This window comes from Callorhinchus milii, unplaced genomic scaffold (assembly GCF_018977255.1).
Source record: "Callorhinchus milii isolate IMCB2004 unplaced genomic scaffold, IMCB_Cmil_1.0 Scaffold8, whole genome shotgun sequence".
Lineage (NCBI taxonomy): Eukaryota > Metazoa > Chordata > Chondrichthyes > Chimaeriformes > Callorhinchidae > Callorhinchus > Callorhinchus milii.
The window spans coordinates 8,515,139-8,542,463 of NW_024704749.1; the positions used below are offsets into that span (position 1 = coordinate 8,515,139).

Here is a 27,325-nt window from a genome sequence, read left to right on the forward strand (position 1 = left end):
GCCTTGTTGCACGGAGGTGACCCTCTGTATGCTCGCTGGGCACCCGACCTCCTGACTGCGCCTCAGGCCGTACAGAACAAGTTCATCAAAGAACAAAGAGCTTTACTGGAGGTAGGTTCCTCGTTTACTCCAGTAACAATACAATGTCCTTCACACACTGTGATGGTCAAACGGGTAGCCTGCAAAATGCATCCGACAAGCAGAGCAAATGCATTTGCCTACAAAATATACAGTCGCTCCATATCGCAGTAAATCCTGTGAAGCGCTTTAAGACGACTTTCAGACACGATAAAAAAAAAGCTACAACAAACGCAAGGATTACTACGATTATTACTCAATCCTCCAGGTGAAACTAGTTTACAACGATAAAGAACAAAAGCTTTTTGGTTATAATGGCAAAACCCACAATCGTACTTTACTGTACTATATGCCCTGAGAAGCACACTTTGAGACGTCTCGACAAGGTGATGAGGCGCTGTGTCGCTATGTATTATTACTGTGATGAGATAGAGTCGAGTCAGTAAGACAAGGCAGGGGCTGGGAGGAGCGACTGAGACTGACGGTAGCTAAATCAATGGTTCACCCTCCCTCTCCTTCACTTCACAGTCCTTGAGGACAATAGAGCAGGAGAAAGTGGCCAGGATGAGGCAGCTGGCGAGGGAAAAACAACAATTTACCCTTCTTCTTAAGAAAAGAAAACTCTTTCCCAACAACAGAGGGGCTCCTCCTCCTGATCCCCTTCTCCCCCTCCCCCCACATCCCCCCAAAGTCCCTGGAGTCAGCACCAAGGCCTCTCACCCGCAGACACGACAAGGCTACAAGACAGAACATCCGGCAAAATGTCCATCCGCCACTGCGCAGGGCAACAAACACCATCAGGTCAGTGCCACCTGCACCCAAACCAGAGTTTCTTTTCAAAGCTCTGCGCACAACTCGGCCTCTCCGCGTTCCCCTCACAACCCACTCATAGTCATTATACTTTGCAGTAAATCCTGTGACGCCCTCCTGATGTGAAAGGCGCTGAACCCGATTATTTATGATTCTCGGACCCGACGTCCCCGGCAAACGGCTGTTAAGTGAAGTGAACCACAACAAATTGCATTTACACAGCGCCTTTCACGTCAGGAGGACACCCCAAGGGGCTGAACTGAACAAGCGATCTTACCAGAGGAACTGTTGGCTGAAACAAAGTCTTTAATTTTGCCTTTTAGGCCTCGGGAGGATTCGCTGAGCCCGAGAGCGGGTGTCGCAGTGAGACTCTGCCACAGACACGCTTGCTCCCAGACCTCAGCCCACAAGTCTCCGCTTTCCAGCATCGCTGACGAACAAGAAGAAGATTCCATTTATAGAGCGCCTTTCACGTCGGGAGGACGTCCTAAGGCGCTGGACAGTTGGGTCAAGACCCGAGCATTGGGGGGAAATGGTCAGGGTGAGGGAAGGGAGGGAACAAATACCTCTTCAGTGTTATTAAGCCACACACACACGCATATATACCCAACTAACAAAAAGGTTTTTGGAATAAAGTTGTAAACCGATGACCAGCGCCCTTGAAAAGAGTGGATTAGTAAATTCCGGCCCGGAGTGATTTCCCTGCCACCATCACGGGTCCCCACCGTTGCATCCTCAGCTCCCAGCAGCCGTTAGTCACAGCCTCGACACCCGATCTGTGCGGAGTCTGTCGGCAGTTGCAGCTTGCGGTTTGAATCGATGGGTCTTTTGACTCTGCCTGTCAGGGTTCACTCACTCACTTACTCACTCACTCAGACAGACGACCACCCACCCACGCACCCCGCCCCCACGCACACACACGCACCCACCCACAGAATGGAAGAAGCAGGAAAGGTACACATGGAACAAACTTATAATGAAAATAATTCCTTAAACAAGGATTTACAGAGTTGCCTGGCGCCACGTGGTTTATTCTCGTTGCGAGAGGAGAGGTGATGTATTTACAAAGACCGTAGACATTACTCAGCAGATCCTCCCCGGGCGGTAAGGGGGGTGGGTGGAGGAGGGCTTCACAATATCCGCTCGTCCCACTGAGAGCTGCCAGCGCTCCCGCACACTGGGCTTTACTGCTGCACGGAGAACGTACCACAGTCTCGGGGTTCTGAGCTGATTAACCTCACAGTGATGCTGGCTTGGGGGTGGGGGAGTGAGTTTACAGTATAAAAACGCACTGTTACAGTACAAAGCCACATTCCCCCCCCCCATATGTCCTTATTGTGGCTGCCGTAGTCAGGAAGGCATTGCCCGGTCACCGCCGGTTACAACAAACCCAACGCACGGCACGTTGCGTGTCACACTGCCTCGTGGCACGGCGAGGCTCAGCTCAGCTCACAAAGTAATTAGGCACCGACGGCTTCAACTTCTTCTTCTTAGCTTTGAGCACTGGTGGCAAAGCCATTCTGAACGCAGTCCTGGGCGAGGAATAAAATAACAGACGTGTTAGTTCACGATGATAATATTAACCCTCGCATTCGGTACAGCGCCTTATCACACCGCTGAGACGTCTCAAAGCGCTTCGCAGGATATACTGTAAAGAGTAGCAACTGTGCATTTTGTGGGTGGAACGTAGCAGCCAATTGCCTCCCCACAAACAGTCGAGGATCGAGTGACCACATTTTATTTCGAAGGGAATATTACTCCCGGAAAGCGATCTTGCCAATCGACTAACCAGCGGGTTCCTACTTACTGTTAGGTAAACAGAAGTGTGTGAAGTCATGAAACACGAGTAAAGATTCCACCCCCACTTCCCACCCCCCCCCCCACACCGACTATAACACCTCCTGTCATACTAATAATAATAATCGCATTTGATGCAGCGCCTTATCTAGTCGTTCAAAGTGCTTCGCAGGATACACTGTGAAGTGTAGTGACTGTGTATTTTGTGGGTGAAACTGTACTTACTCGCATGTGGTGCAGATGGGGCTGAAGTTACAGAATACTAGAGAGTGAAAACAAAGAGAGAGACGAGAGTTAAGACACCGAGCAAATCACCACGTCGCAGCGCGAGGGAACGGGAGCTGAGACTCACTGGACAGGCAGACGGAGCACACGTAGCCGATCTCGATCAGGTTCCGGTGACAGAAGCAGGCGGCCCGGTAATCCACGTGCACAGGGGGCGGCAGCACCAGCTGTGCCCGGTGCTCAGGGTCCGGCAGGAACACCCACTGCAGAGAGAACGGGCAACAGTCAGCAGGTGGCCCACCGCCCAACCCCAGCTCTCCCCCTCCTCCGGCGAGCGGCAGACACTACCGTGCTGGTCACCTCGCACAAGTGTCTGTGGCAACCGCATTTTTTTCGTGCCCAGAGTAAACCGGGCAAATGGCGGCTGTCACATAAATTGCCACAGGTCGGTACTTGGGTAACCGGGCTTCAGGGTAATCCGCAACTCAGCCCGAGCGCGAGCGAAACTGCCGTCAGCTGCTCTCTTACCAGCAGGTACTGTGTGAGGGAGAGGGTCTGCGGGACTCGTAGATAAACACCTCCCGTGATATCACAGGCCTGCAGACACAAACATAGCGTCACATCACGTAACAAAGCACTGAGCGGTGTTAAATATCAAGCCATTTCATGCTGAACTCTGCAGATAATCGCAAAGGGTCAGTGTTACACATCACAGCATGGCGTTACACAGCCTGGCACAGGGTTACACATCATAGCATGGCATTACACAGCCTGGCACAGCATTACACATCACAGCATGGCATTACACAGCCTGGCACAGCATTACACATCACAGCATGGCATTACACAGCCTGGGACAGCGTTACACAGCTAGGGACAGCGTTACACAGCACAACTTGGAGCTTCTGGGCCAGAGCTCAGTTGCACTGAACGTACCTGTTGGAGGAGACCGGAATCAGAGTCCAACACACAGGCATCAATCAGGATGTTCTGGGTGGGGGAGAAAGGCAGAGTTTGTCGGACGTTTAAATATCGTTGGTTCCTGCAGCGTAAATTAAAGCAACTCAAAGCCAAGGTTTGTCGTCTACGGGAGAATAATTTCCGTTAATCACGTTTTTAGAAGAAAAAAAACCTTTTGGATACTAAACAACAAGATTACATTTGTATAGCGTCTTTCACGTCGGGAGAACGTCCGAATTAAACAGGCTCGAGTGACGGGGAGTGTGAGAGGATTCCTCTCTGCCCTGTGTGACACACAGACAGCAAAGCCAGGCAACCTACCTGTTTCTGTGCCGCGAAGATCACATTCATAAAATTCATGTACTGAGCAGCACAGTCGTCTGCAGCTTTTATAACCTGTGCCAAAAAAACAGCCAATTACAAGCTGCTCAAACCGCTCAACTGAAAGCACGAGTGATCAGCCGGAAGCAGTGAAACACTCACCAGGACTCGGGATTTCATCTCTCGGCCCGCTGTGTAATAAATAAAAACCAAATAAAAACCAGATTTGTGACACGTGGTAAGCTGCGGTTACACAACAATATCTGAGAATCTCACTGAGAGAATTTACCACACGCGAGAGAGAGAGAGACAGAGAGCGAGCACCCACCTTCTAACTCCTTATTCACCTTGTGGATATCTGAATCGAAATCGCTCAGGAAAAAAAAAGGCTTAAAACCTACCTACGGTCACCTCCCCCTCCTCTCTTGCTCGGTGTCTGACCCTGGCCCTGTGCAGCACTCTGAGACGTTACCCCACGTGACGGGCGCTGTGTAAATGCAGGTTTTTGTTATTGTACTGTGTAGATAATGTCGATAATAATCGGTGTTAAGATTTAATCACAGCGTAACTGAACACCAGACTCAGACAGGAAGTGCGTCCCTGCTGACACCCCGAGGAAGGATACAGCACAATGCCTTGGCCAGTGACCCCGCCAGCAAGGTCTCCATCATGTGGGCTCTCACCTCAGCTGCAACACAAAGGGGGGGGCGGGCGGGAGATTTAAATCAACGCACCAATATTGTTTATTCCGGCCAAGATCTGACGGTTAGCTTGCGGACGCACAGAAGCTCACTCACTTTTCGCCATCAGATCCTTGACCTCCTCCGTGATCACGTCATCGCACACAGCTAGCAGCTCGTACTTCCCGTCTCGGCTGCCCGAGAAATTAGCTTCCGCTGAACCGTCGTCGCTATTTCCCATAAAGCTTCCCGGCTTCCAGTGTTTCCCCGGATACAGGAAGCGGCTGTGTTGTGTGCGGAGGAGAGACAGACGGGAGGATTCAAGTTTTTGGAGCATTTTTTGGTTTATAATATTAATCGTTGCGTTTGATACAACGCCTTATCGCACTGTCGAGACATAATTCTTTTAAAGGGATTTTTACCCCAGGAAAGCGATCCGCCGATCGACTAATAACCGGGTTCAGAGGCGTGTGGAGTAAGGAAACTCGCCTGAGGTTTCATACCATCCGGGAATTGAACCCGGGTCCTGTTGCTTGCGAGGCGAGTGCGCTGACCACTACGCGAAAGGACACCACACGTTGAAGTGATGGTTACAGGTGACGGCTGCCAGCGCCGAGTGCGCTAGCAGTGGTTTGCATACCTCTCCTGGCTGTGACTCGCTATGATAGCCAGGCTGTTACTGCGGCTCATGACCAAGTGCGAGTTTCCCATCACCATCACCGCGTTCATGCAGTTCGTCAGCGTGAACTGTAAAACACAGGTCATCGAGACCCCGTCACCACGTACACAACGTAAAAGAGAATCAGATGAACGTTTATATAGGGTTATGAGGGACAAGGGATGAAAGGGGGTGGGGGTGGGGGCGAGAGGCTCCATTGGAAAGCTCCCTCAGATAGTCGGGACAAGATCCCAATCAGTGTGCTCCTTACCTGGGATTGTTTCAACACCTGCTGTCCCCACCAGACAGGATTCACGTCCACCACGATCACCAGGAGGCTGACGTCCTGGTCTGAACAGACAGAAGGGCAGAGAGCGGTGACCAACGCTGACCACACCATCAGCAGCGGCGGCGGCGCCGGCACATCCCGAAGTACAGCGCTCTGGGAGGGCTGCTGCCCCGCGCGAGGGTAAAGGCACTACATGAACGCAAGCTGCTGTTGTTGTTGCTCACCAGCTCAGGGTAGTGACTGCGTCTCTGGAGCCCTGTGTAGTGACTGTGTCTCTGGAGCCCCGGTGTAGTGACTGTGTCTCCGGAGCCCTGTGTAGTGACTGTGTCTCTGGAGCCCTGTGTAGTGACTGTGTCTCTGAAGCCCTGTGTAGTGACTGCGTCTCTGGAGCCCTGTGTAGTGACTGTGTCTCTGGAGCCCCGGTGTAGCGACTGTGTCTCTGAAGCCCTGTGTAGTGACTGTGTCTCTGGAGCCCTGTGTAGTGACTGTGTCTCTGGAGCCCCTGTGTAGTGACTGCGTCTCTGGAGCCCCGGTGTAGTGACTGTGTCTCTGGAGCCCCGGTGTAGCGACTGTGTCTCTGAAGCCCTGTGTAGTGACTGTGTCTCTGGAGCCCTGTGTAGTGACTGTGTCTCTGGAGCCCTGTGTAGTGACTGTGTCTCTGGAGCCCTGTGTAGTGACTGCGTCTCTGGAGCCCTGTGTAGTGACTGTGTCTCTGGAGCCCCTGTGTAGTGACTGCGTCTCCGGAGCCCTGTGTAGTGACTGTGTCTCCGGAGCCCCTGTGTAGTGACTGTGTCTCCGGAGCCCTGTGTAGTGACTGTGTCTCCGGAGCCCTGTGTAGTGACTGTGTCTCCGGAGCCCTGTGTAGTGACTGTGTCTCCGGAGCCCTGTGTAGTGACTGTGTCTCCGGAGCCCTGTGTAGTGACTGTGTCTCTGGAGCCCCTGTGTAGTGACTGCGTCTCTGGAGCCCCGGTGTCGTGACTGTGTCTCTGGAGCCCCGGTGTAGCGACTGTGTCTCTGAAGCCCTGTGTAGTGACTGTGTCTCTGGAGCCCTGTGTAGTGACTGTGTCTCCGGAGCCCTGTGTAGTGACTGTGTCTCTGGAGCCCCTGTGTAGTGACTGCGTCTCTGGAGCCCCGGTGTAGTGACTGTGTCTCTGAAGCCCTGTGTAGTGACTGTGTCTCTGGAGCCCGGTGTAGTGACTGTGTCTCCGGAGCCCTGTGTAGTGACTGTGTCTCCGGAGCCCTGTGTAGTGACTGTGTCTCTGAAGCCCTGTGTAGTGACTGCGTCTCTGGAGCCCCGGTGTAGTGACTGCGTCTCTGGAGCCCTGTGTAGTGACTGTGTCTCTGGAGCCCCTGTGTAGTGACTGTGTCTCTGGAGCCCCGGTGTAGTGACTGTGTCTCTGGAGCCCCGGTGTAGTGACTGCGTCTCTGGAGCCCCGGTGTAGTGACTGTGTCTCTGGAGCCCCGGTGTAGTGACTGTGTCTCTGGAACCCCGGTGTAGTGACTGTGTCTCTGAAGCCCTGTGTAGTGACTGCGTCTCTGGAGCCCTGTGTAGTGACTGTGTCTCTGAAGCCCTGTGTAGTGACTGTGTCTCCGGAGCCCTGTGTAGTGACTGTGTCTCCGGAGCCCTGTGTAGTGACTGCGTCTCCGGAGCCCTGTGTAGTGACTGTGTCTCCGGAGCCCCGGTGTAGCGACTGCGAAGCCCTGAGATGCTCGGCTGATACTCACCGTCCGCCATCTTGCTCCGTGTGTGTGTGTGTGTGGGGGGGAGTGGGGGAGTGAGCGCGCGGCCCGCGGGGCCCGAGCTCTTGTTGCCGGGGGAAGAGTCAGCGGGACGGGACAACTTCCGCTTCCGGTAGCCGCCCCCGACATGAAGCCGACGATGATGGAGCAAACAGGTACCGACCGACAGACCGACAGACCGACCCCTCCCGGTGGCGGGAGGTGTATTGGAGGCGGTGCCAGAGTCCGTGTGTGGGGGTCTGGGCAGGTGTTGGTGTGTGTGTGTGTGACGCAGAGCAACAACGCTCTGCATTTATTATTAATATTAATAATAATAATAATATTTGCATTTGATTCTTTTTTTTGTGTGAGGGTCAGAAACCCACCACTCCCCCCCTCCCCCCACACAGTGACCAAACACAACCGAGAGAGAGAGAGAGAGAGAAAGAGAGAGAGAGGGAATCCGCTGCCGCGTTTCGCCCGTGAAATCACACGGCCGGTTCGCTTTGCGGCGCGTTCCCGCGAAGCGCTTTGAGACGCCTCGAGGGCCCCTCGGTCGGGCGCTGTGTCAAAACGCGAGGACTGTTTATTGCTGCTGTTGTTGTTGTTGTTGTTGTTGTTAAGCCGCCGCTTACACGTTTGCGATTTAGTCGGGGGACGCGTGGAAGGTCTCTCTCCGGTTTGGCTTTGGTTTCAGGAGACCCTTCAGCGGGGGCGGGCGATGGGTTTCCGCGCGTGGATTAAATCTCCCGTCCAAAAAACCACTCACTTCACGGTGTATCCCGTGAAAGGGCCCTGAGACGCCTCAAATGCCTACGATAAGCCAAGGCGCTGTATCAAGTGCACGGATTGTTGTGATTACCTCCGGCGAGAGGGAGAGAGGGTGGAGGGCTGATTTGGAATCGCTGTCTGTGTGCGTGTCTGTGTTGCTGACTTGTTTCTGACGCCGCCGCCGCCGCCGCCCGGCGTTGCAGAGCTGGTGGAGAATTTCAGGACTCAGATGAAAGAGAACGAGGACGTGGCTTCCGCGGTCACGGCCATCCGCACTCTGCTGGAGTTTTTGAAGCGAGACACAGGTAACTGGAATACAAACACACCCTCCAAATGGCTCTTACACGATCGGCGTTTAGTTTCTGTGACGTCCGTTACTGCTACACTTCTCCCTTGGCGGGGGCGGTTATATACAAATACGGGAGCCCAGATCCACCTGCAGATTCCCCAGTGATGAAAATCACTGGGTTCCTTGTCTTGCAGGACATATGAAATTGTTTTGTTCGCACTCGCACACATCCCACAGACACGCACACACACACTTGCACCGACACACTCGCGTGCGTCACTGCAGCTCTCACGTTTTGTCATTTTACAAACCTAGCTCTGGCGCTGTGCAGTTATTCTCGTTTTGCACAAAAACAATACTGTGTCCGCAAAACAAATAGCTTGAGGTGTCTCCCCGTTCAGGCTTGTGCTCTGGTTGCTTTGTGCTGCAGGAGAAACGATCCAGGGTTTGCGGGAGAATCTGACCTCAGCTATTGATACTCTGACCAACGAGGATTCTTCAGTGGCGGTCTCGTCGGGCGGTGAACTTTTCCTGCGTTTTATCAGCCTGACGTCTCTCGAACTCCCGGTAAGCACCAGCTGTCAGCAAAACCCTTTGCCGGGCCATTCTGTAGGTTCCAACTTGAAAGCGAACGCTGGCCACAATCCATCCCGACTCCACAATCCATTCCCTTTCCCTTGCATGATGTAGCACCTTATCAAGTCGTTGAGATGTCTCAAAGCACTTCACAGGATATACTGTAGAGTTACTGTGTATTTTTGTGGGCGAAACCCAGCCGCCAATTGCGCACAGCAGTGTTCCACAAACAGCCACAAAGTGAGTGATCGATTTTATTTGGGGGACTGTTGGCCAGGACACCGGGAGAGAAACTCCTTTATCTTTTCAAAGAGTGCCATGGGATCTTTTAACATCCACCTGAACAGGCAAATGGGATCTCGGTTTAACGTGTCACAGTAATAAAGTATCAAAGCTTGTCACAAAACAGCCCGGTATAGTCTCACATCCTCCAGTCTATTTTTAAAACTTTCTACCCAGAGTCTTTTCTTTGTATTCTCCCTCCTGCTGAGGCTTACGGTAAAGTGGGCTCGGATTGGTTAGAAGGGCTGCTTTACAAGGACCATCACTGTCAAATGTCTGATCGCTCTGCTGTGAATTCCAGGATTACTCGATGTGTAAGAAGACCATGATAGAGAGAGGAGAGCTTTACCTGAAGACGATCTCCGACTCCAGAAACAAGATCGCAAAACTGTGCCACACGTTCATCAAAGATGGAGCTGTGAGTTGCCTCTCGGGAGCCCAGCGCTGTCTGATTGTAGCCCCCCCCTCACCACCCAACTGCGATGGGCACACAGCACAGACCAGGGACCCTCCTTGGGCTCTGCTTTTACCAGCAAATCCGCCAAATCTGATCGTCTCCCGCCCCTGCCGTGAGTTGCTCTTTTTATTGTTCCCCTGGATTTCTCTCACTAACTGGCTTGTTTCTCTTTCCCGTTGCAGAGCATTCTGACACACTCCTGCTCGCGGGTGGTCCTCCGGGTGCTGCAGAAAGCCGCCGAAGCCAAGAAACGTTTCAGCGTTTACATCACGCAGTCACAACCTGACTGCTCAGGGCAAGTCTGCGCTCTGCACCCTCCCCCGGCTTGCTGGCTCGCTCACTCTCTTCCCCCCCGCCACACTCGTTCTTCGTAACATTTCCATATCGAACGTAAAGAAAGCACGGTTGCTGCTCAGTGAATAACTGAGTCCCTTTTGCCTTTCAGTCACAAGAGCGCAGAGGCTCTGAGAAAACTGCACATCCCCGTCACAGTCATACTGGACGCTTCTGTCGGGTAGGTTTCACTTGGCGGCTGGTGGCGGGTGGGGCAAAAACAATTGCTGCGTAAAACAGTCACCACACTCACGAAAGGAAGCCACCAGCTTTCCGTTGAATGCTGTGACTGAGCTGTGCTGCCTTTCTCTCTCTGCACAGTTACATCATGGAGCAGGTGGACCTGGTGGTAGTTGGTGCTGAAGGAGTGGTGGAAAGTGGCGGCATCATCAATAAGGTAGAGAGAGACATCAACTGCGGGCTCGGGCAGTGTTCATGTTCTGGGGGAGCCAGAATAATCAATCACTGAATGCAGGTTTTATGAGCTTTGCTGCTCTTCCTGTTTGCTGGAGTGAGGTTCATCCCCCCAACCCCATCTCTCTCACACCCCTTATCTCTCTCTCTCTTTCCCCCTTCCTCCCTGCTCAGATCGGAACTTACCAAATGGCCGTATGCGCCAAGGCTCACAATAAACCCTTCTACGTGGTGGCTGAGAGCTTCAAGTTCGTCCGGCTTTATCCCCTCAACCAACAAGATGTTCCCAAGAGATTTAAGGTGAGGAAAGTCTTCTTCCTTGTTTCAGGGGAGGGGAGGGGATGGGGGTGATTTTAATAGGCCAGAGGGTGACTATGTGCCTTCTGTGTATATGCAGTACAAGGCTGAAGTACAGAAATCCAAGGACCTTGCGTCGGAGCATCCGACAGTGGACTACACACCACCGGCTTTCATCACCCTCCTGTTCACAGACCTGGGAGTGTTAACCCCGTCCGCAGTCAGCGACGAACTGATCAAACTCTACCTGTAGTTGCCAACATGGACATTTAATGTGAGTGACCCTGCACCACAGCGCTGGACAGTGGGGAGACCGGAGCAGCTTCCTGTGCGCAGGAATTGGAAATTCTGCAACTACGTCAGTGTGAAGACAGGATGAGGGAAACACAGGACCATTATTGGTGGCTTCCTCTCCCCTCAGTCACTTGGCCGGGGGGGTGGGGTAGTGAGTTGGGGCCAGAGACGTAAGCAATGTGTCCAGGGCAGAGTGGGGTTAGGAGAGGGGCATAAACGAAGCCAAGCCTGAGACACTGCCCTTATCGGGGAGAACGAGGTTTATTAAGCTGACGCTCTGAGCCCAGTGTGGAAAGTTGGTGTTTGGTGTGGATTCATGTCCTGATTTTGTAGCAAATGCGGTTTATCAACTGCTGCAGCCAATAAAATCAGTCAACCCCCTCCTCGTATGTGACTTGACAAACTGTCTCTTAAAAGTTCCCGATAGGAGCTGTCCCCAGCCAGGGCGAAGCTCACAGACCCTCTGCGTTACTGGTCTCACTTCTGACCAGTTAAAATCTTGTGTTATCAGGGACATGGGGAAAAGGCAAGTATTTGGAGTCAAAGTACAGCTCAGCCGTGATCTAATAAAATGGCAGAATAGGCTTGAGGGGCTGAATAGCCTGTTCCTATGAGTCTAATGAGCAACCAATCACTCTTATTGGCAACAGGAAACTTTGCTAAAAAAATGTTTGTCTATGGGTTTCTTTAACTTAAGAGAATAGATGTGACAATCAAGTCAGTATAAAACAATGTACGTCCAGGAACAATCCCAGGTTGGTGAGTGTTGTGTGTTGAGGACAGCCGTCACGTGCCTGTCAGCTCTTTCTCAAACTCCTCCTTGCTGATCTTCCCTTTCTTCAGCTTCTTCAATAACCGTGTGTCCTTCAGAAGCTCGTCCATGTCCTCGTCCTTCATGTCGCAGCCCTGGACGGGGAGAGAAACTTTTAACACACAGCCGTTTGCTTCAAGTTCTAACCACCCAGAGTTCCTGTGCCATGCTGCCTTGCTCACTCTGGTACCCGAATGCCTTTGCTTAAGCAGTTAACTTAAGCTTAAACAACAACATCAACGACAAATTACACAGCGCCTTTCACATCGGGAAGACGTTTTCTATGGCACTGGACAGTCAGGGATTTCCACCCAAGCTAGTGGTTGGGATCAGGAGGAGTGGAAAACAGGGAATGTGGAGGTAGGAAGGTGACCAAAGGCGCGGTCTAAGAGGAGGGTCTTGAGACGCCTTGAAGGAGGCAAGTGAGGGAGCGAGGCGAAGGGACTGTGGGATTCCAGAGGGTGGGAGTAGAGAGGCTGAAGCCCCGACCGCCGGTCGTGGGGTGGGCCGGGCGGGGGACATGGAGCAGGCCAGAGCCTGCCAAGTGGAGGAAGCGGCCAGGTCAATATGGGGTGGGATCAGGGGGCTTTCAGACAATACACACACCTCCTCTCTTTGCCGTTTGGCCACCCGTTTCCTTTTCTTGTCCTTTTTGTCTTTCTGCTTGGACCACGGTTTGTTCCTTACGAATGTCCTCTTTCCTTCATTTTGCTGCCTTTCCAGCTGCTTCTCCGCCAGCAGCTTCTTCCTCTGCTTCTCCCTCACCTTGTCCTTATACGGGATACTGTTCGTGTCCACGTCCTCGGGAACAAAGTCGGGGAAATGTTTCCCTTTCAGCTCTGGCATCTTGGGCAATCTCAGCAAAGCAAAGCTCTTGGCAAGCGCAGCAAAGTCCAGATCTGGAGGGAACAGGCAGCGACTTTTACATTCTCCTTGCATTTGATATAGCACCTTATCGCATCTTCGAGACGGCTCAAAGTGCTTCACAGAATACGCTGTAAACACGGCAGCTAATTGCGCACGGTTGTGGTCCACAAACAGTCGTGGATTTATATTTTTATTATCCGTCAATCGACTGACAACTGGGTTCCTACTTACTGCTAGGTAAACAGAGGTGTGTTGAGCAAGGAAACTTGTCTAATGTTTCAACTGTTCCTCACTGTTGTGCTCAGAAATAGGACTGCGCAAGCTTTAGGGTATACATACACACACTCAGTCTGAAGCAGGTGCCTGACTGATATCAATCTCTCCGCTCACCTGTACAAGCGATTGGGACACAAGCGCGTGATCCACTCACCCTTTGTCCTGAAGATCAGGCTGCACTCGTGCTTGGCGTAAGACTGAACGAAGGAGACAAAAGCTTTCATTCCCTTCTCGAACACCGCCCGGTCGCCCAGCGCCGCCTTCCTCAGCCTCGGCAGCACGTCCGGCACCTCCCTCAGTGATGACATCTCCTCCATCGGACACTGAGCACAGAGTAAAAAGCGTCAAAACATTCCGGGGTCTCGCGTTCCCATCCCCACAGCCGGTATAACACCTCCCTACACACATACAAACAAACAGACAGCCCCCACCCCTCCCCCGAGACGGTGACACGGGAGGAGTCTGTCCGTTTCGCTCCTCACTTACTTTCTGGTTGATGGACAGAAAGTTGACATAACTCTCCTCCATGGGGAGCAGCAGGACCAGGGCGCTGCCGCCGTGGCCGATCCGGGCTGTGCGTCCGCAGCGATGGACAAAGGCGCTGGAGAGGAAACAGCACGAGGCAGCGTTCAGTAATGTAAACACTGCCTCTCCCCCCCACCCCCCTTCTCTCCACTCCCTCCCCCTCCTCTCCAACCCCCCGAGCACAGAACCGAACGACTCAGACTCCTCCCGAGCGAGAGAGACAAAAACTACTTCATTTTCAATCTGGCTCAACGAAAAATAGCTGCCGTGTTTGCCCACAAACAGTTGCTCCACTTTACAATGTAAACCTCGAGACATCCCCCTGCGGTGATAGGTGTAGTACCAGATACAACCGCTGTTATTTATCATTTTCATTAAAAAAACACTGCACAAAGGAGTCTGATTAAACAACTCACGTTAAGTCGAGTCACTCGTGTTTAATGTGAAATTATTTTTTAAGTTAAGAGAACAGATTTCCCGGGCGGGATGGGTTGAGCAGTCAGTATCGATGGCAGGCGATAATTACCTGGCGTTGCTGGGAGGGTCATACTGCAGCACCCAGTGCACCTCCGGGATGTCAATGCCTCGAGCCATAACGTCCGTGCAAACCAGGATCCCGCTGGGTGGGGAAAGAAACAGAGGAGAAAAAGTTTCAGTGTGGAGGGTTAGAGCACAGACACAGCATGACAACAGATTACATTTACACAGCATCTATCACGTCGGGAAGGCATCCCAAGGCGCTGGTCAGTCAGGGATTTGGACCCGAGCTGTGGGTTTGGAATCAGGAGGGGTGGAAGTCAGGGAGGATGGAGGTAGGGAGGGTGATCGAAGGGTGCGGTCAAAGTGGGGGCAAGGGAGAGGAGGCCTGAGGGCACAGTACAACACATTGCAAATACAGGGTGCAGCAAACACACCGCCTGCGCTTTCAAACACTCACTACAGGCAGGCAATTCATACCGATGTTAATAAAATTATTTTTTCTGTACAAGAAATGCGCTCGCTCACCTTGGTAGCTGGCGGAATTCGGTGAAAATCTTGTTGCGTTTGTGCTTCATTTTCCCATGAATACACAGGATCTTCACATTCTTCACCAGCAAGTCCAGGGCTTTGCCGTAGTACTCCACACATGCACATGTGCTGGGAGGGAACAAGAGGGAGACAAGAGATGTCGGGGTCAAACACTAGGAACTGAAAACACCTGATAACAGACAGCGGCTGAACAGCTCGTGAAGCACGGCTCCTGACGGGTTTTCAGGAACTTACAGCGGACAAAACTATTTTAAGGTCAAAGAGCAGAGACGCAAAAATTATAACGCAGGAGGTTATTCGCACCATCTGAGAAGAGACAAGACTGTAACCTGAAGACGAGCGTTTACCTGAAGAAGACCAGGTGTTTCTGCTGTTTATGTTGGCGAAGGAAGGCCACCAATTGGTTGAACTTCTCCTCCGGGCGGCAGATCTGATGAGCAAGTGAGAGGCGAGAGAGAGGGTGAAGGTTGGAGCAGAGGGTGATGAGGATCGCAGAGGTTGTTCTGCTCTCACTAAATTGTTCCCACACGTTTCATAGGAAGTGGGGTGGGGGGGGGGGAGAGAGAAGAGAGGATGATCTCTGGACAGTCAAGAGAACGAAACTGATTCTCTCTCTCTCTCTCTCTCTCTCTCTCCCCCCCCCCTCCCGGAGCCCTGACACTGAGGATGTCTCTCACACACTGTGGCTCAGCCCCGCTACCCACCATGTAGTAATTGTTCAGTCGAGTTGGTGTTTTCTGTGTGTTGCTTGCGGCCACTCCCTTCTCCTTCACGGTGATGCGCACCGGGTTGCGTAAGCCGGCTCGCACCAGCTTCTCCACCTCCTGGGTCTGAGTGGCCGAGAAAAGGCCCGTGCGCCGCTGCTTGGGCAGATTTCCCAGGATAGTGTTCAGGCTGCGGAGAAGAAGGAGAGAGAGTGAGGAGTTCAGCCCAGAGCTCCCCCAACATAGAGTTTCTTTCAATGGGAGGGGGGGGGGGGAGAGGGAGGGGACAGGGAGGGGAAGAGGAAGAATCAGGGAAGCGTCACAATCACATTCATGATCGAGACCTGGTGACTTCTGCTGGAATCCACTTTACAGTGCATCCTGTGAAGCGCTTTGAGACCTCGCGACGACGTGATAAGGCACGGTATCAAATGCAAGGATTATTATTATTAACAATGGACTTGCGAGTGATGGGCGTGATCTCTCAGTCACACAGACTTGACGGGTTTGTGTTGGTGTAGAATGACACGTGGGGAGATGGGGGCGTCTCGGACACCTGATAAACACAATGTGGTGATTGATGTTAACGTTCCCTGGAGGGGAAATGATACCTGATCTGGAAGCCCATGTCCAGCAGCCTGTCAGCCTCGTCCAGCACCAGCACATCCAGCGTCTTCACACAGGAGGTCAGGTCCAGTCCGTCAGCCTTCCTCCGGAACATGTCTTCCAGGCGGCCGGGAGTCCCCACCACGATGTTCCCTCTGTCAGAAGCCAAACACAAGAGAGGAATGTCCTGACTGCACACGCTTAGGGTTCCCCACTGTCGAGCATTCCCTCAGCCTCCCTCCAAGCTGCTCTCTCTCACCCTGCTCCGTCCTGTCCTAGGTCCATTTCTGGCCATCAGGCTACAAGCACGGGCGTTGGAGAGGGAGCGCATGTGAGCAGTGTGACTGATCTTTCACGTGAAATGCTGTGTTCAGGCAGCTCAATGATCCCGGCGGCACTTACCCAAACTTGATAAACTTCTCAACATCTTCGATCGGATTGTTCCCACCGATGAAAAGCATCTGACTGAAAAGAAAAGAGTATTTTAGCTGTCAGTCGGATTGTCTACTCGCAATCACTCATACACACAGTCACAATCAATGATACACACACACAGATAGCGCCAAATCACTCGTATACTCATACACACACACACAGATAGTCACAGTCAATCATATACACACACACAGGCACTGTCAGAGCCAGTTGTCTCTGCTCACACTGATTCACAGAGAAGAAGAGGGCTTCAGACTGCTTACCTAAACTGTGGGTAATGGCTGGTGAAGTGTCTCATTACCCCGTCGATCTGGATTGCGAGCTCTCGTGTGGGAGTTATAACGAGTGCACCGACCTGCAACACGGCCAGAAAAGCCGAGGTAACTGTACTGCTCGCAGATACAATACAGCTTACATTTATACAGCACCTGCTCACCTCATATACACTGCACGCCCTCATCTAAGGGAACCTGATCAGAGCACACACAAATTGCTGCGCAGTTTTAGCGCAGCACTTTATCGTCGCGTTACCCCTTAAGACTAGCTAAAATCTAGCAACGATTATAAATACGTTAATCCTGTAAATTCACAGAATCACAGTCCGAACACGCACCTGGTGTTTCTTCAGTTTCTCTTCCCGCCTTAGAAGAATTTCCAGAATAGGAATGACAAACGCCAGGGTTTTCCCACTGCCAGTGACCTAAGTTACACATAGATCGGTGTTAAAACTTGCTGCAAGAGGACCTTCAGCCAATATCACACCCGAAAAAACAACCACGGTCTGGGCACCAAAATCACTTACAGCTTCTGCTGCCACATCTTTGTTGCTCATAAACAGTGGGATTGTTGCGGACTGGAGGGGAGAACACAAACAGTTATACTCAGAACCAAAGCAAAAACACAACCCCCCCATCTGCCTTTGACTGCGCTCTACCAGAGTCAATGTCCTGCGCTCTCTGGTCTCTGCATTTATAATAATGATTTGATTCTTTTTGTCCGTCCGGGCGGGTGTCTGACACATGCAGAAACCCATCACCGTACCTGAGAGTCTCCAAACCAGGCTGAGATTTCCACGCATCCCACCTTCACATGGAATTCCCCGAGATAGATTGTCGGAATGCGACGCGCGCTCTCTCCCCGGTGGGGCGCATCCTGCTTAGCTAATTCCCGAGAGTCTTCGTCGCAAGTTGGCAAGGACCGGGGCTTGGCTGCGGAGGGGATCCAGAGTGCGCGTTGGGGCTCTAACCAGCTGAAAACTGCAGAGCTTTCCCGCCGCCTGTCCTCCCGACCCGTTGGGGCTTTGGTTTGCAGGGTTACCAGGAGCTGAGAAGGGATGATTCCCCGTCCCCGGTGACTGGTCTGCCCTTCCATGCCCTGTCGGTGAGCCAGACTGGCTGTACTGTCATCAGTACTGGACGCAGGTTGGCAAGAACGAAGGCTCCCAGGGTGTGGGGGGGGGGTGTGTGGGGGGGGGGAGGGGAGCCCAGAGTGTGCGTTGGGAGGGGAGGGGTGGGGGGGCTACTGGAGTCTAACCGCTGGATTTGCGACACACGTGGTCGAGACGTCCCAGAGCGCTGCGCAGCACACACTGCAGAGGGTGTAGTGACTGTGTGGCTCGTTACACGTCCGAGAAACGTTATCCCGATGACAACGCCGGACGAGTCCGCGGTTCATCCCTCCCGGGATGGGTCCTCTCACCTGCACCGGGGTCATGTGCGTGAAGCCCAGCTCCCCGAGCGCCCTCGTCACCCCCTCGCTCAGCCCGGCCGCCAAACTCTCCCACCGGCCGTCGCCCGGGTCCGCCATCTTCGGCCGCCAGACACCGCGCACACGCGCTTCCGGTCCGGCTCCGCTTCCCTTCCGGTCCGTCCGCACTCGTCTTCCGGTCCCACGTTGTGGTGACACGTCAGTTCCGGAGAGAAGGTCCGCCATTCACAGTCGGTATTGCAATCTGCTGTGAGCACACAGTCTCCTTCGCGACAGGGACTTGGATTTAACCTTCACGGCGCAGGGAGTTTGTTGGACCAGACTTTAGCTCCACATTTAATCACGAGGTCCCATTTATTGTCCCTCAGTGACTGAACAGGGTTCACAATCACCCCCCCCCCCACCCCCAGGCTCACCAGCACAGCGGGTCGGCGCAGTTCCTTGGTGATATTTTCACTAAGAGCTCACACACTTAATCAAAAAGAATAATTATCCTCGTGCTCGGCGTCTTGTCATGTCGCGGAGACGACCCGAAAGCGCTTCGCGGGGGGGGGGGTTTATTTCACTGTTGCCCTGCGCCTGGCGTTACTCTTCCCGGCGACCGAATCGATTAAATTCCTTTTGTCACTTTGTCCGATGTTTTCGAAAGTTTCCTTCCAAGTCAAAAGAGTAGAATAATCATCCGCGCCTTCGAAAACGGTGCTTTTCACGTCTTCCAGACGTCTCGAAGCGCTTCACAGAACATACTGTGAAGTTAATTTGACTTATATTTCACCTGGGTTCAATTCCCGGCAGGGGGCGAAACCGTGGGCAAGTTTCCTTACTCTACACCTAATAATAATCCCTCCCAAAAAAAGCAATAATAAATTGGTCATTTTCAATCCACGGCTGTTTGTGGGACGCTGCTGTGCGCAATTGGCTGCCGCGTTTCGCCCACAAATATACAATCAATTCACTTTACAGCATATTCTGTGAAGCACTTTGAGACGTCTAGAAGACGTGAAAAGCGCTATATCAAATGCAAGGATTATTATTATTTTGGCTATTTTGGGACTTATACGAGTGCTGATGCTCATAACCATACGATTAAAGGCACAAACGCGCTCATAAAGGGTGGAGAAGAAGCACAAAAAGGAACCACTAGGACTCCAAATCTAGTTTTTAATAGAGAATTTATTGGTTACTCATTGGTTTTTGGGGTCATTTTATTGGACACATACGTTTTAACTTTAAATTACATCATTAAATCGCATTCAATCCATTTTGAAATGCGATGTTCTGGACATTTTTGAAAACAAATTGGCAGACAGTAACTGTTTACCAACTCGCTGTTGCTTTAAGAAGACAGACTTTTTGCCACAAGTTTTATTCCCACAGAAGTGGTCCCACGTAGTAGAACGAACTCTGTCAAAAAAGGTTTCGGAAGAAATTCCAACTAATTTCAGACACGCACGGAAGGTTCAAACAAACCTTTGTTTTTTTTATATATAAAAATGAAATTGGTTTAAAAAAATGTTCCACATTTAATCGCAGTTTTGCAAATGTTCTAGAATTCTCTCTCAATCAATCGCGCTGCCATTCTCTCAATAATCTTCAGCTTCTGAAATTCTAGTTGGTTTCTCTTTTTCCCCCGCTACCCACACAATTAAACAAAAGGTTTCAAGTAAATCGTCAAACCATCAAGTCAGATCAATGATCACCGATGAGGGCAAACCCCAGAACCTTATGTTACTTTTTGGGGTTGATTTTGGAGTCTATTTATGAATTAAGGGAACACTCTGGTAATGGATGTTGGCACCGAAAATTTTGAGGCTGGAACAAATCCATGACAATGGTGGGAAAATACTGTTCACATCTGAGGTAAAGGGTTAGGAGATTGGTGCCTCCACCATAGTTTTCAGTCATCATACAAGAGTTTGGGGGTGAGAGACAGAGAGAGAGCGAAAGAGAGAGCAAAAAAGGTAGGGTGAATAAAGGAGGAGATGAACAGGGTTTGAAGTTAGTGCGTTTCTGGAATCAAGTGGAATTGTTCCCATTAGAGATTTTTATTTTTTTTTCCAAAAATATGTAAAGGAGTCCACTCACAATCGAGGGGGGAAAAAAAAAAATCAAAGGTCGTGGCTTGGTGTAACTTCAGTTATTGCAGATCAGTATCCCACGCCCCCGTCCCTCCCAAAAAAGAATACTACAAGTTTATCCCTAAACACAGAGAAAACCCTAACAACTGTAAAGAAATTGTACAAAATTGTCCAGGGCCACCTTAAAAGATTCCCTAAAGATTGTGTGTGAGTAACGCACTCACACTCGCACCCCATGCCCCCTTCCCTCCCCCCACTATCTGATGTTTGCAGTTTGAGCCTATCGTCATTTACCAATTACAGAGAAGCAAAAAAAAAACCCACTAGGATTGATTGTGGATCAGTGTTCTCAAAATCCGTAACACAAGCCCAAACTAAACCTGAACCCAACCCCAATTCCCACTACCAGCCCCACCCTACCTCCCACCCTCCCTCCCTCCCCAAGACACCCCCAGCTCCAGCAGTGGAAACAGGGTGAACGAAACGAAGGAAGAAAACCAGTCGCGGATAAACTTTGACATGTTTAAACAAAGCGACATACTGATGGCTGTATTCATCAGTAGAAATGCACGGTCACTTTAGCAGAGTGACTGACCGCAGGAGGAGCGCTGGTGATGTGGAAATGTACATGCGCGTGTGCGCACACAGACGCACACACATTGCGCTCTGAGCTCACTCAGACACGCAGACACACACAGCTTGGTTTTCAGCCGCCTTTTCCCAAATCCACATGTAACCAGATCGCAGAGCACCAAAACCCCCTCCCCCACCCACAGCACAACCGCTGCTCTTCACAAATTATACCTCGCAACCAAAGATTCCCCAAATTATACTACAAAAAGGCTTCGTTTTTAAATAAAACTGTAAATGCAGACCCACTGATGTGTATGCGTATGTGAGCATGTGTGTGTATATGTGTGTGTGTGTGTGTGTATGTGTGTGTGTGAGAGAGAGAGAGAGAGAGAAAAAGATTGTTGTGATTGGATTGTGGGTTTTAGCTGTTGAAACTGCATGTGTGTGCGGGGGAGGGGAGGGGAAGAGAGCAAGAGAGCTTCACACAACCCGCCGCACTTCGAAAAACCTCTTCAGGTAGTAGATCTGTCCCAGCGTCATGGCGACAAGTACCAGAGCTTCGAAGAAAGACCAGAGGACCACTCTGCTGTTTGTGTTGTCGTTGACTGTGAAGGAAACGCACCGCATTAACCAGGGCTGGTGCTGAGCACAGAGCTACTCAAATTTCCCATCCCTTCACGCCAATCCCCCCTCCATTCCGCAACCCCAACCCTGACCTCCTGTTTTTAAAGACCCCAGCTCGTGCCACACACCGTCCACATCCCAAACAATATCAACAACAATATTTATATAGCACCCTTCAAGGGGAGACATCAGGCAGGTGAAGGCGGATGGTGTGCCTGTTGGCGCAGACACGCACACGGTTGGTTACACGCACAGGAGTGGTTACACACACGTGAATACCCGCTCACAAACAGGACGTACTTGCTCTGTGTATCCTCTCTCGCACCTCCATGTACTCCTGCTCGTGCTTCACGGCCGTCATGGCCACAGCCAGTTCGTCGATCATCTCCTCCAGCTTGTTCTGGTGAGCTACGGGACAGGAGCGAGGGAGAGTAAACACGAGACATTCCCTGCCCGGGCCCCACACCTGCACTGGGACCGTCCCTCACAGCAAACAGCACATTCCCCCCACCCCCACCTCCTCCCTCGCAGACACCCTTCAAAACGTGCAGTTTCAGATGTCTACCTGCTTGCCAGAGACCGAGAGGCTGTGGTGGAAGGCAATGCACACACACACTTCCATGGTACTGAAAAGGTTGCAAGGGGATCTCATTGAGGTTCCTATAACTGTGATAGGCTTTGAGGGGGTTAAGATAGCGAAAGGTTATTCCCCACCTTTGGAGAGGCCCGGGGGGGGAGCGGGGAGTCAGCCAAAGTGGGGGATCATCACTGAAAGAGTTAAGGAGAGGTTACAAGACACCCCTTCGTGCAGTTATTACAGCTTGAACGCTTTGCCACAAATGGTTGCCGAGGAAAAAATTACGCCTTCTCTGAATCCTCCTGTCATTTCTGCACAAAGTGACTTCATCTGTTAGTATTGTAACACACACAGCCATCACGTAACACTCAAAAAGCCCAAACCCCGAGATCACAGGCCACCATGGCGATGCAAAGAAATCATTCACAAACCAGAACAGTGAAGAGAAAAAAAGCCCAAAGCAAGAACCAGAAACAGGCCAAGAGGCAAAGCCAAAGAAAGGGTTCATTGATCAACGTACCATCCCAGGTATCACCACCACCTGGAGAAGGGTAAACACAGTCACGATGAACACAAAGAGAAAGGAAAGGAGGAAGGGATAAAAAGGGATTGCAGAAGAGAATAGAAACACTAATATTCGAGACACTGCCCCATGTCGAGACTTCCTCTGGGATATTGGTGCCACACACAGATACCCCTCTCCCACCCCCACACCCTGTTCCAGAGTCTTTACGATCGAGTGAGATCTGGGCATAGGAAGCAGAAAAGGCCATGCAGTCTGATAAACCAGTCTGGATCCAGGTTTAAACTCATATTCTTCCACTCATGCGTTTCTAAAGTCAGATAATTTTTACGTTTCATTTTAAATTGGAGGCGGGGGAAGGGATGAATGGGCTCAGTCCACACGGCACACTGACATCCTATTTGGGGGCGGAAAACCTGTCAGACTGGTCTTATCAACATGTATAATCAATTCCAGCAACCTCAGAGAGCAAACGCACTAACCTTCACCTATCTCTATCTCTCTGTCCCTCTCTCACACACACACACTCTTACTCACACACAGAGCGATGGAGAGCAGGTTTGAAATACAATTGACACTCATACAGCGCCATTCACATAGGGGGGCTATCTCGAGGTTGGGCAGGGCTGCCGGGCATTACGCTCACCTTCGGTCTCCATGTCGTGGCCCTTTGGGGCCTCTCCGATGTCAACAGTGAACATGACTATCTTGGGGGTCATGGTGGACATCCTGTTGCTGAAGCAGAACTTGTAAGTGCCATCCATGTGGGCAGCAAAGGTGTACTTGCCGCTGGACTCCCGGTCTCCCTTATATATGTTCTTGCCATCCGGCCCCGTGATCTGGAGAATAGCACGAGAAGCCACTGAGTCAGTCACTGAGCCCCTGCCCCAATCCCCAGCCCCTCACCCACTGAGATCAGAACTGCCCCCACCTGTGAGGGAGGGGTTAGGGTTCAGACAGCTGCCAGCATTACTCGTTTTTTTTCCAACATTGCAAATACTTCTTCTCGACTCTCCCCCCGACAGAGAGAAGGTCAACAGACGAGCCGTTCCCAGCACCGGCCTTTAAACCACTTGCTCTCGAGTCCAAAGATTAAATTGAGTGGTCTGAAAGTATCTCCCTTCCCCCCGCCCCCCCACTCTCTCTCTCTCTCTCTCTCCTTCTCTCTCTGAGAAACGAGTGCAACTTGTCAAAGTGTGATGATTCATCTCAGCCACCCGTTTCAGACTATATGTTTTTGACCTCAGAAATTCCTTTGACTTAAGGCTGACTGAACCCTTACTCAGTGGTACACGTCTGCACTCAAGTTTCCAACATGGGTCACAGGCTCCTTCTCACTCACTGTACACCACACTCTCCAACAAAGTTAACCCTTTTTTGACACCCACAGCAGAGTGAGCAGGCAACATCCTAAGGCTGAAACCACTTACTTCGCTACCTCTTTCCCTCCCTGTTGTTTTCTCCTCTCTGCCCAAACCTCACTCACGAAGCACTCTAACAACACTAGGTAACTGAAAACGGATGAATCTTCCAGCAATTCTTCAGCTGTCAAATCAGTTTATCAGGGCCATCTTTCAATCACAGAGGAGAATTCCTTTTTTATATATAGAATAAAGCTCTCAAGCTTTGAAAATGGGGTGAACTTAAGAAGGGTTCGCTCTGAACTGGCCGAGCCACTGTCAGGGGAACCTGGAATGGAACCTAGGATGGATGGCCCCATCATAAGAAATAAGCTTAAACCTGACGCCCACAGGCTCCAGGGTACTCATGCATTAGGATTTAGCTCCAGTGTTAAAGTTCCAGAGGGCGGAATGTCGCACGTCACTGCCATGGGGTCACAGCTGCTGAAGAGCTCAATTTCAGCAAAAGAAACATGTAAGAGGCAACCTCAAGGAGACTTGGGCAACTGAATGAATGGAGGCCCACCAGGAAAGTTCCCCTTTCAAGTTAAGCATCAAACAAATTCAAACTGGAAAGAGAAGTAGTTTTTCCGCAAGCTTTCCCGTCAGCCTCCCCAGCTGGCACTGTGACAAAAAATGCTGCTAACTAGCATGCAGTTTTAGGCCACGTCGGGATTACCTCACACACAGGGCTGTGTTCAGGGCTCATGTAACCGCACTGGAGTCGAAGTTAAATACACAGTCACTACACTTCACACAATGCACTGTGTGGAAGCGCTTTGAGATGCCTTCCTGATCTGAAAGGCACTATACAAAACTGAACACTAGCATTATAATTATTATTATTAGGTGACATGGACAAACGTGAGACAGTTGTCCTGCCCACACTATTCCCACCATATGCAGCACACGGTGCCCCACATTGGAACTGTGAAGTTAGGCACAAAATTCCCGCTCTGAGGCACCATGAGACAAAATACAGTGATATTTATACAGAAAATAACCATAGGAACAGAAAGAGGCCATTCAGTCAACAGGCCTGTTCCAGTTTATCAGAGCAGCGCTCCCAGGCACTAACCTGCAAGACAGGCTCCACATTATTGCAAGCCCTTGTTGTTTCTGTTGTACAGCTTGAAAAAAATCCTTGTATTTGATATAGCGCCTGATCATGTTGTCGAGATGTCTCAAGGTGCTTCACAGGATATATTGCAAAGTCGATCCACTTTACAGTATATTCTGTGGAGCTCTTTAGAGACGTCTCTACAACTTCGTGGAGTCCTGTAGCTCAGTGGTTAGAGCACTCGTTTTGCAAGCGAGAGACCTGAGTTCAATTCCAGGCAGAGGGCGAAACCTTGGGCAAGTTTCCTTACTCCACACAGAGCCTAATAATAATCCCTCCAAAAACCAAAAACAATAATAAATTGGTCATTTTCAATCTACAACTGTTTGTGGGACATTCCTGTGTGCAATTGGCTGCCGCGTTCGCCCACAAATATATATACAGTCAATTCACTTTACAGTGTGTTCTGTGAAGCGCTTTGGGGCGTCCTCCCAACGTGAAAAGCGCTATATCAAATGCAAGGATTATTATTATTGATAAGGCTCTCTATCAAATGCAGGGATTATTATTATTAATAATAATTATTAATAATAATAATAAAGTGAATTGCCCGTATAGTTGTGGGCGAATATATAGAGGATAAAGAGGGAAGAGAGCAGCAACTCAGAGCCCGGGGGAAAGACTTGGGGGGAGTGGGGGGGAGAGAGAGTTGGGGGAGGAGGTGCGAGAGAGGTAGAGGGAGGAGGTGGGTAAGGGAGAGGTAGGAAAGGGGTTCAGGGAGAGGTAGGCTTGAGGGAGAGGTAGGAGAGGGGTTGAGGGAGAGGTAGGGGTGAGGGAGAGGTAGGAAAGGGGTTGAGGGAGAGGTAGGAAAGGGGTTGAGGGAGAGGTAGGAGAGGCGTTGAGGGAGAGGTAGGAGAGGGGTTGAGGGAGAGGTAGGGGTGAGGGAGAGGTAGGGGTGAGGGAGAGGTAGGGGACGGGGCCGGATGAGGGCTCGGGCCTAGTCGCGGGCTCAGAGTGAAGCCTCGGCCTCGCGCCGATGCCGATACCGACCTCCACATCGATGTCCAGGAAGCCGCCCTCCGCCACCTCGAAGATCAGCCCCATCTTGGTGCCGGACGTAACCTTCTCGAAGAAGCATTCCTCGGCGTGCGCGTCGATGCTGACGAAGTAAGCCTGAGCGCCGAGGCCCAGAGTCAGGCCGAGGGTCAGCAGCGAAGCCAGAGCCGCCGAGCAGCGCGCCATCGCAGCCACGTCACCGCCCGCCCCCGCGCAGGCGCAGCGCGACCCGGCGCCGACCCCGCCCCACGTCACCGCCCGCCCCCCCACCCGCGCAGGCGCAGCGCGGCCCGGCACCGCCCCCGCCTACTAGCCCCTCCCTCTCACGTCACCGCCCGCCCCCCGCGCAGGCGCAGCGCGGCCCGGCGCCGACCCCGCCTATCAGCCCCTCCCCTTCCACCTGGCCCCGCCCCCCGACCCCGACAGACTCCGCCCGTGACCCCCCAGTGACCCCGCCCCCGACCCACAGGTCTTGTCCATCACCGTACGTGCAATCAAATGCAAGCATTATTATTATTATTAAATGATATATTATTATCAATATATTATCAATAGAAGGTGCGGTATAAAATGCAAAGATTACGATAGATGTCATTGCATTGCATTTTTATTAATAATATGAGGTATCAAATTGCAAAGGCCGTCATCTGTTTTGTTGTATTATGTTATTATGATCCCACGTAGTAGAACGATATTGATGATGATGATGATGATGAGCTGCGGTATTAAATTGCAAAGATGATCTTCCTTAGAAATAACGAGTAGCAACACAAAAAATCTAGGAAAAGTGTGAATGAAGAAGCATTAAATAATCTCCAGTGTTGTGCTGGGGAATGAATGATGATGATGATGACTCAGAGAGAGGGAACCAATGTGTGTGTGTGTATGTATATATATATATATAGTTACTCCATTGGATTGAGATGGAAAATCCACAACTCTCAGCTGATCTCCTGGGAGTGGGAATGCCACATGCGCAGTCTGGCAACATCCATGTCACACACATATATATATATATATATATCCTTTGTGCTGACACACAGCGCCCGTCCAGACGCCCTGTGAACTGAGAGGAGAGAGAGAGAGAGAGAGAAAAGGAGAGAAGTTCATATTCATTTATATTATTTCTTTAATTATTTAAATGTAGTGGAAGGAAAAAGAACCAGAGTGGGAAAAAGTTTCAAGGCAGGAAAATTAAGGGGAGGGAGGGAGAGAGAGAGAGAG

General features: G+C 51.2%; 4 protein-coding genes across 5 annotated transcripts; 1 reads left to right on the plus strand and 3 right to left on the minus strand.

Moving 5' to 3' along the window:
• Window positions 1-1,845: 1,845 nt before the first annotated feature.
• Window positions 1,846-7,561, minus strand: gtf2h3 (general transcription factor IIH, polypeptide 3). Its single transcript, XM_007907790.2, has 13 exons — window positions 7,544-7,561; window positions 5,801-5,880; window positions 5,512-5,618; window positions 4,989-5,155; window positions 4,817-4,879; window positions 4,520-4,549; window positions 4,354-4,382; window positions 4,192-4,266; window positions 3,847-3,900; window positions 3,439-3,507; window positions 3,038-3,173; window positions 2,911-2,947; window positions 1,846-2,420 (listed from the first exon to the last, which is right to left on the minus strand). The coding sequence occupies exons 1-13, from the start codon at window positions 7,551-7,553 to the stop codon at window positions 2,333-2,335; spliced, it is 945 nt and encodes a 314-aa protein (XP_007905981.1). The 5' UTR covers window positions 7,554-7,561; the 3' UTR covers window positions 1,846-2,332.
• Window positions 7,562-7,693: 132 nt separating this feature from the next.
• On the plus strand, window positions 7,694-11,631 carry eif2b1 (eukaryotic translation initiation factor 2B, subunit 1 alpha). The gene is given in 9 exon segments (NM_001292240.1): window positions 7,694-7,713; window positions 8,512-8,613; window positions 9,028-9,164; window positions 9,757-9,873; window positions 10,095-10,207; window positions 10,358-10,426; window positions 10,567-10,642; window positions 10,834-10,959; window positions 11,057-11,631. Coding segments are annotated over 9 exon segments (909 nt in total). The 5' UTR covers window positions 7,694-7,697; the 3' UTR covers window positions 11,210-11,631.
• Window positions 11,496-18,331, minus strand: ddx55 (DEAD (Asp-Glu-Ala-Asp) box polypeptide 55). Its single transcript, XM_007907791.2, has 14 exons — window positions 18,202-18,331; window positions 17,306-17,356; window positions 17,117-17,203; window positions 16,767-16,858; window positions 16,471-16,533; window positions 16,074-16,223; window positions 15,463-15,652; window positions 15,106-15,188; window positions 14,735-14,866; window positions 14,256-14,348; window positions 13,691-13,805; window positions 13,359-13,527; window positions 12,668-12,960; window positions 11,496-12,156 (listed from the first exon to the last, which is right to left on the minus strand). Exons 1-14 carry the CDS (start codon window positions 18,307-18,309, stop codon window positions 12,037-12,039), a joined length of 1,746 nt encoding a protein of 581 aa, XP_007905982.1. The 5' UTR covers window positions 18,310-18,331; the 3' UTR covers window positions 11,496-12,036.
• A 1,034-nt stretch (window positions 18,332-19,365) lies between these two features.
• On the minus strand, window positions 19,366-26,346 carry tmed2 (transmembrane p24 trafficking protein 2). 2 transcript variants are annotated; one of them, XM_007907795.2, is made up of 5 exons: window positions 26,096-26,346; window positions 23,232-23,424; window positions 22,583-22,603; window positions 21,786-21,893; window positions 19,366-21,466 (listed from the first exon to the last, which is right to left on the minus strand). In XM_007907795.2, exons 1-5 carry the CDS (start codon window positions 26,285-26,287, stop codon window positions 21,342-21,344), a joined length of 639 nt encoding a protein of 212 aa, XP_007905986.1. In that variant the 5' UTR covers window positions 26,288-26,346; the 3' UTR covers window positions 19,366-21,341. The 2 variants fall into 2 exon arrangements, with proteins under 2 accessions (XP_007905986.1, XP_007905987.1); XM_007907796.2 differs by lacking the exon at window positions 22,583-22,603 and having other exon boundaries at window positions 26,096-26,345.
• Window positions 26,347-27,325: the final 979 nt, after the last annotated feature.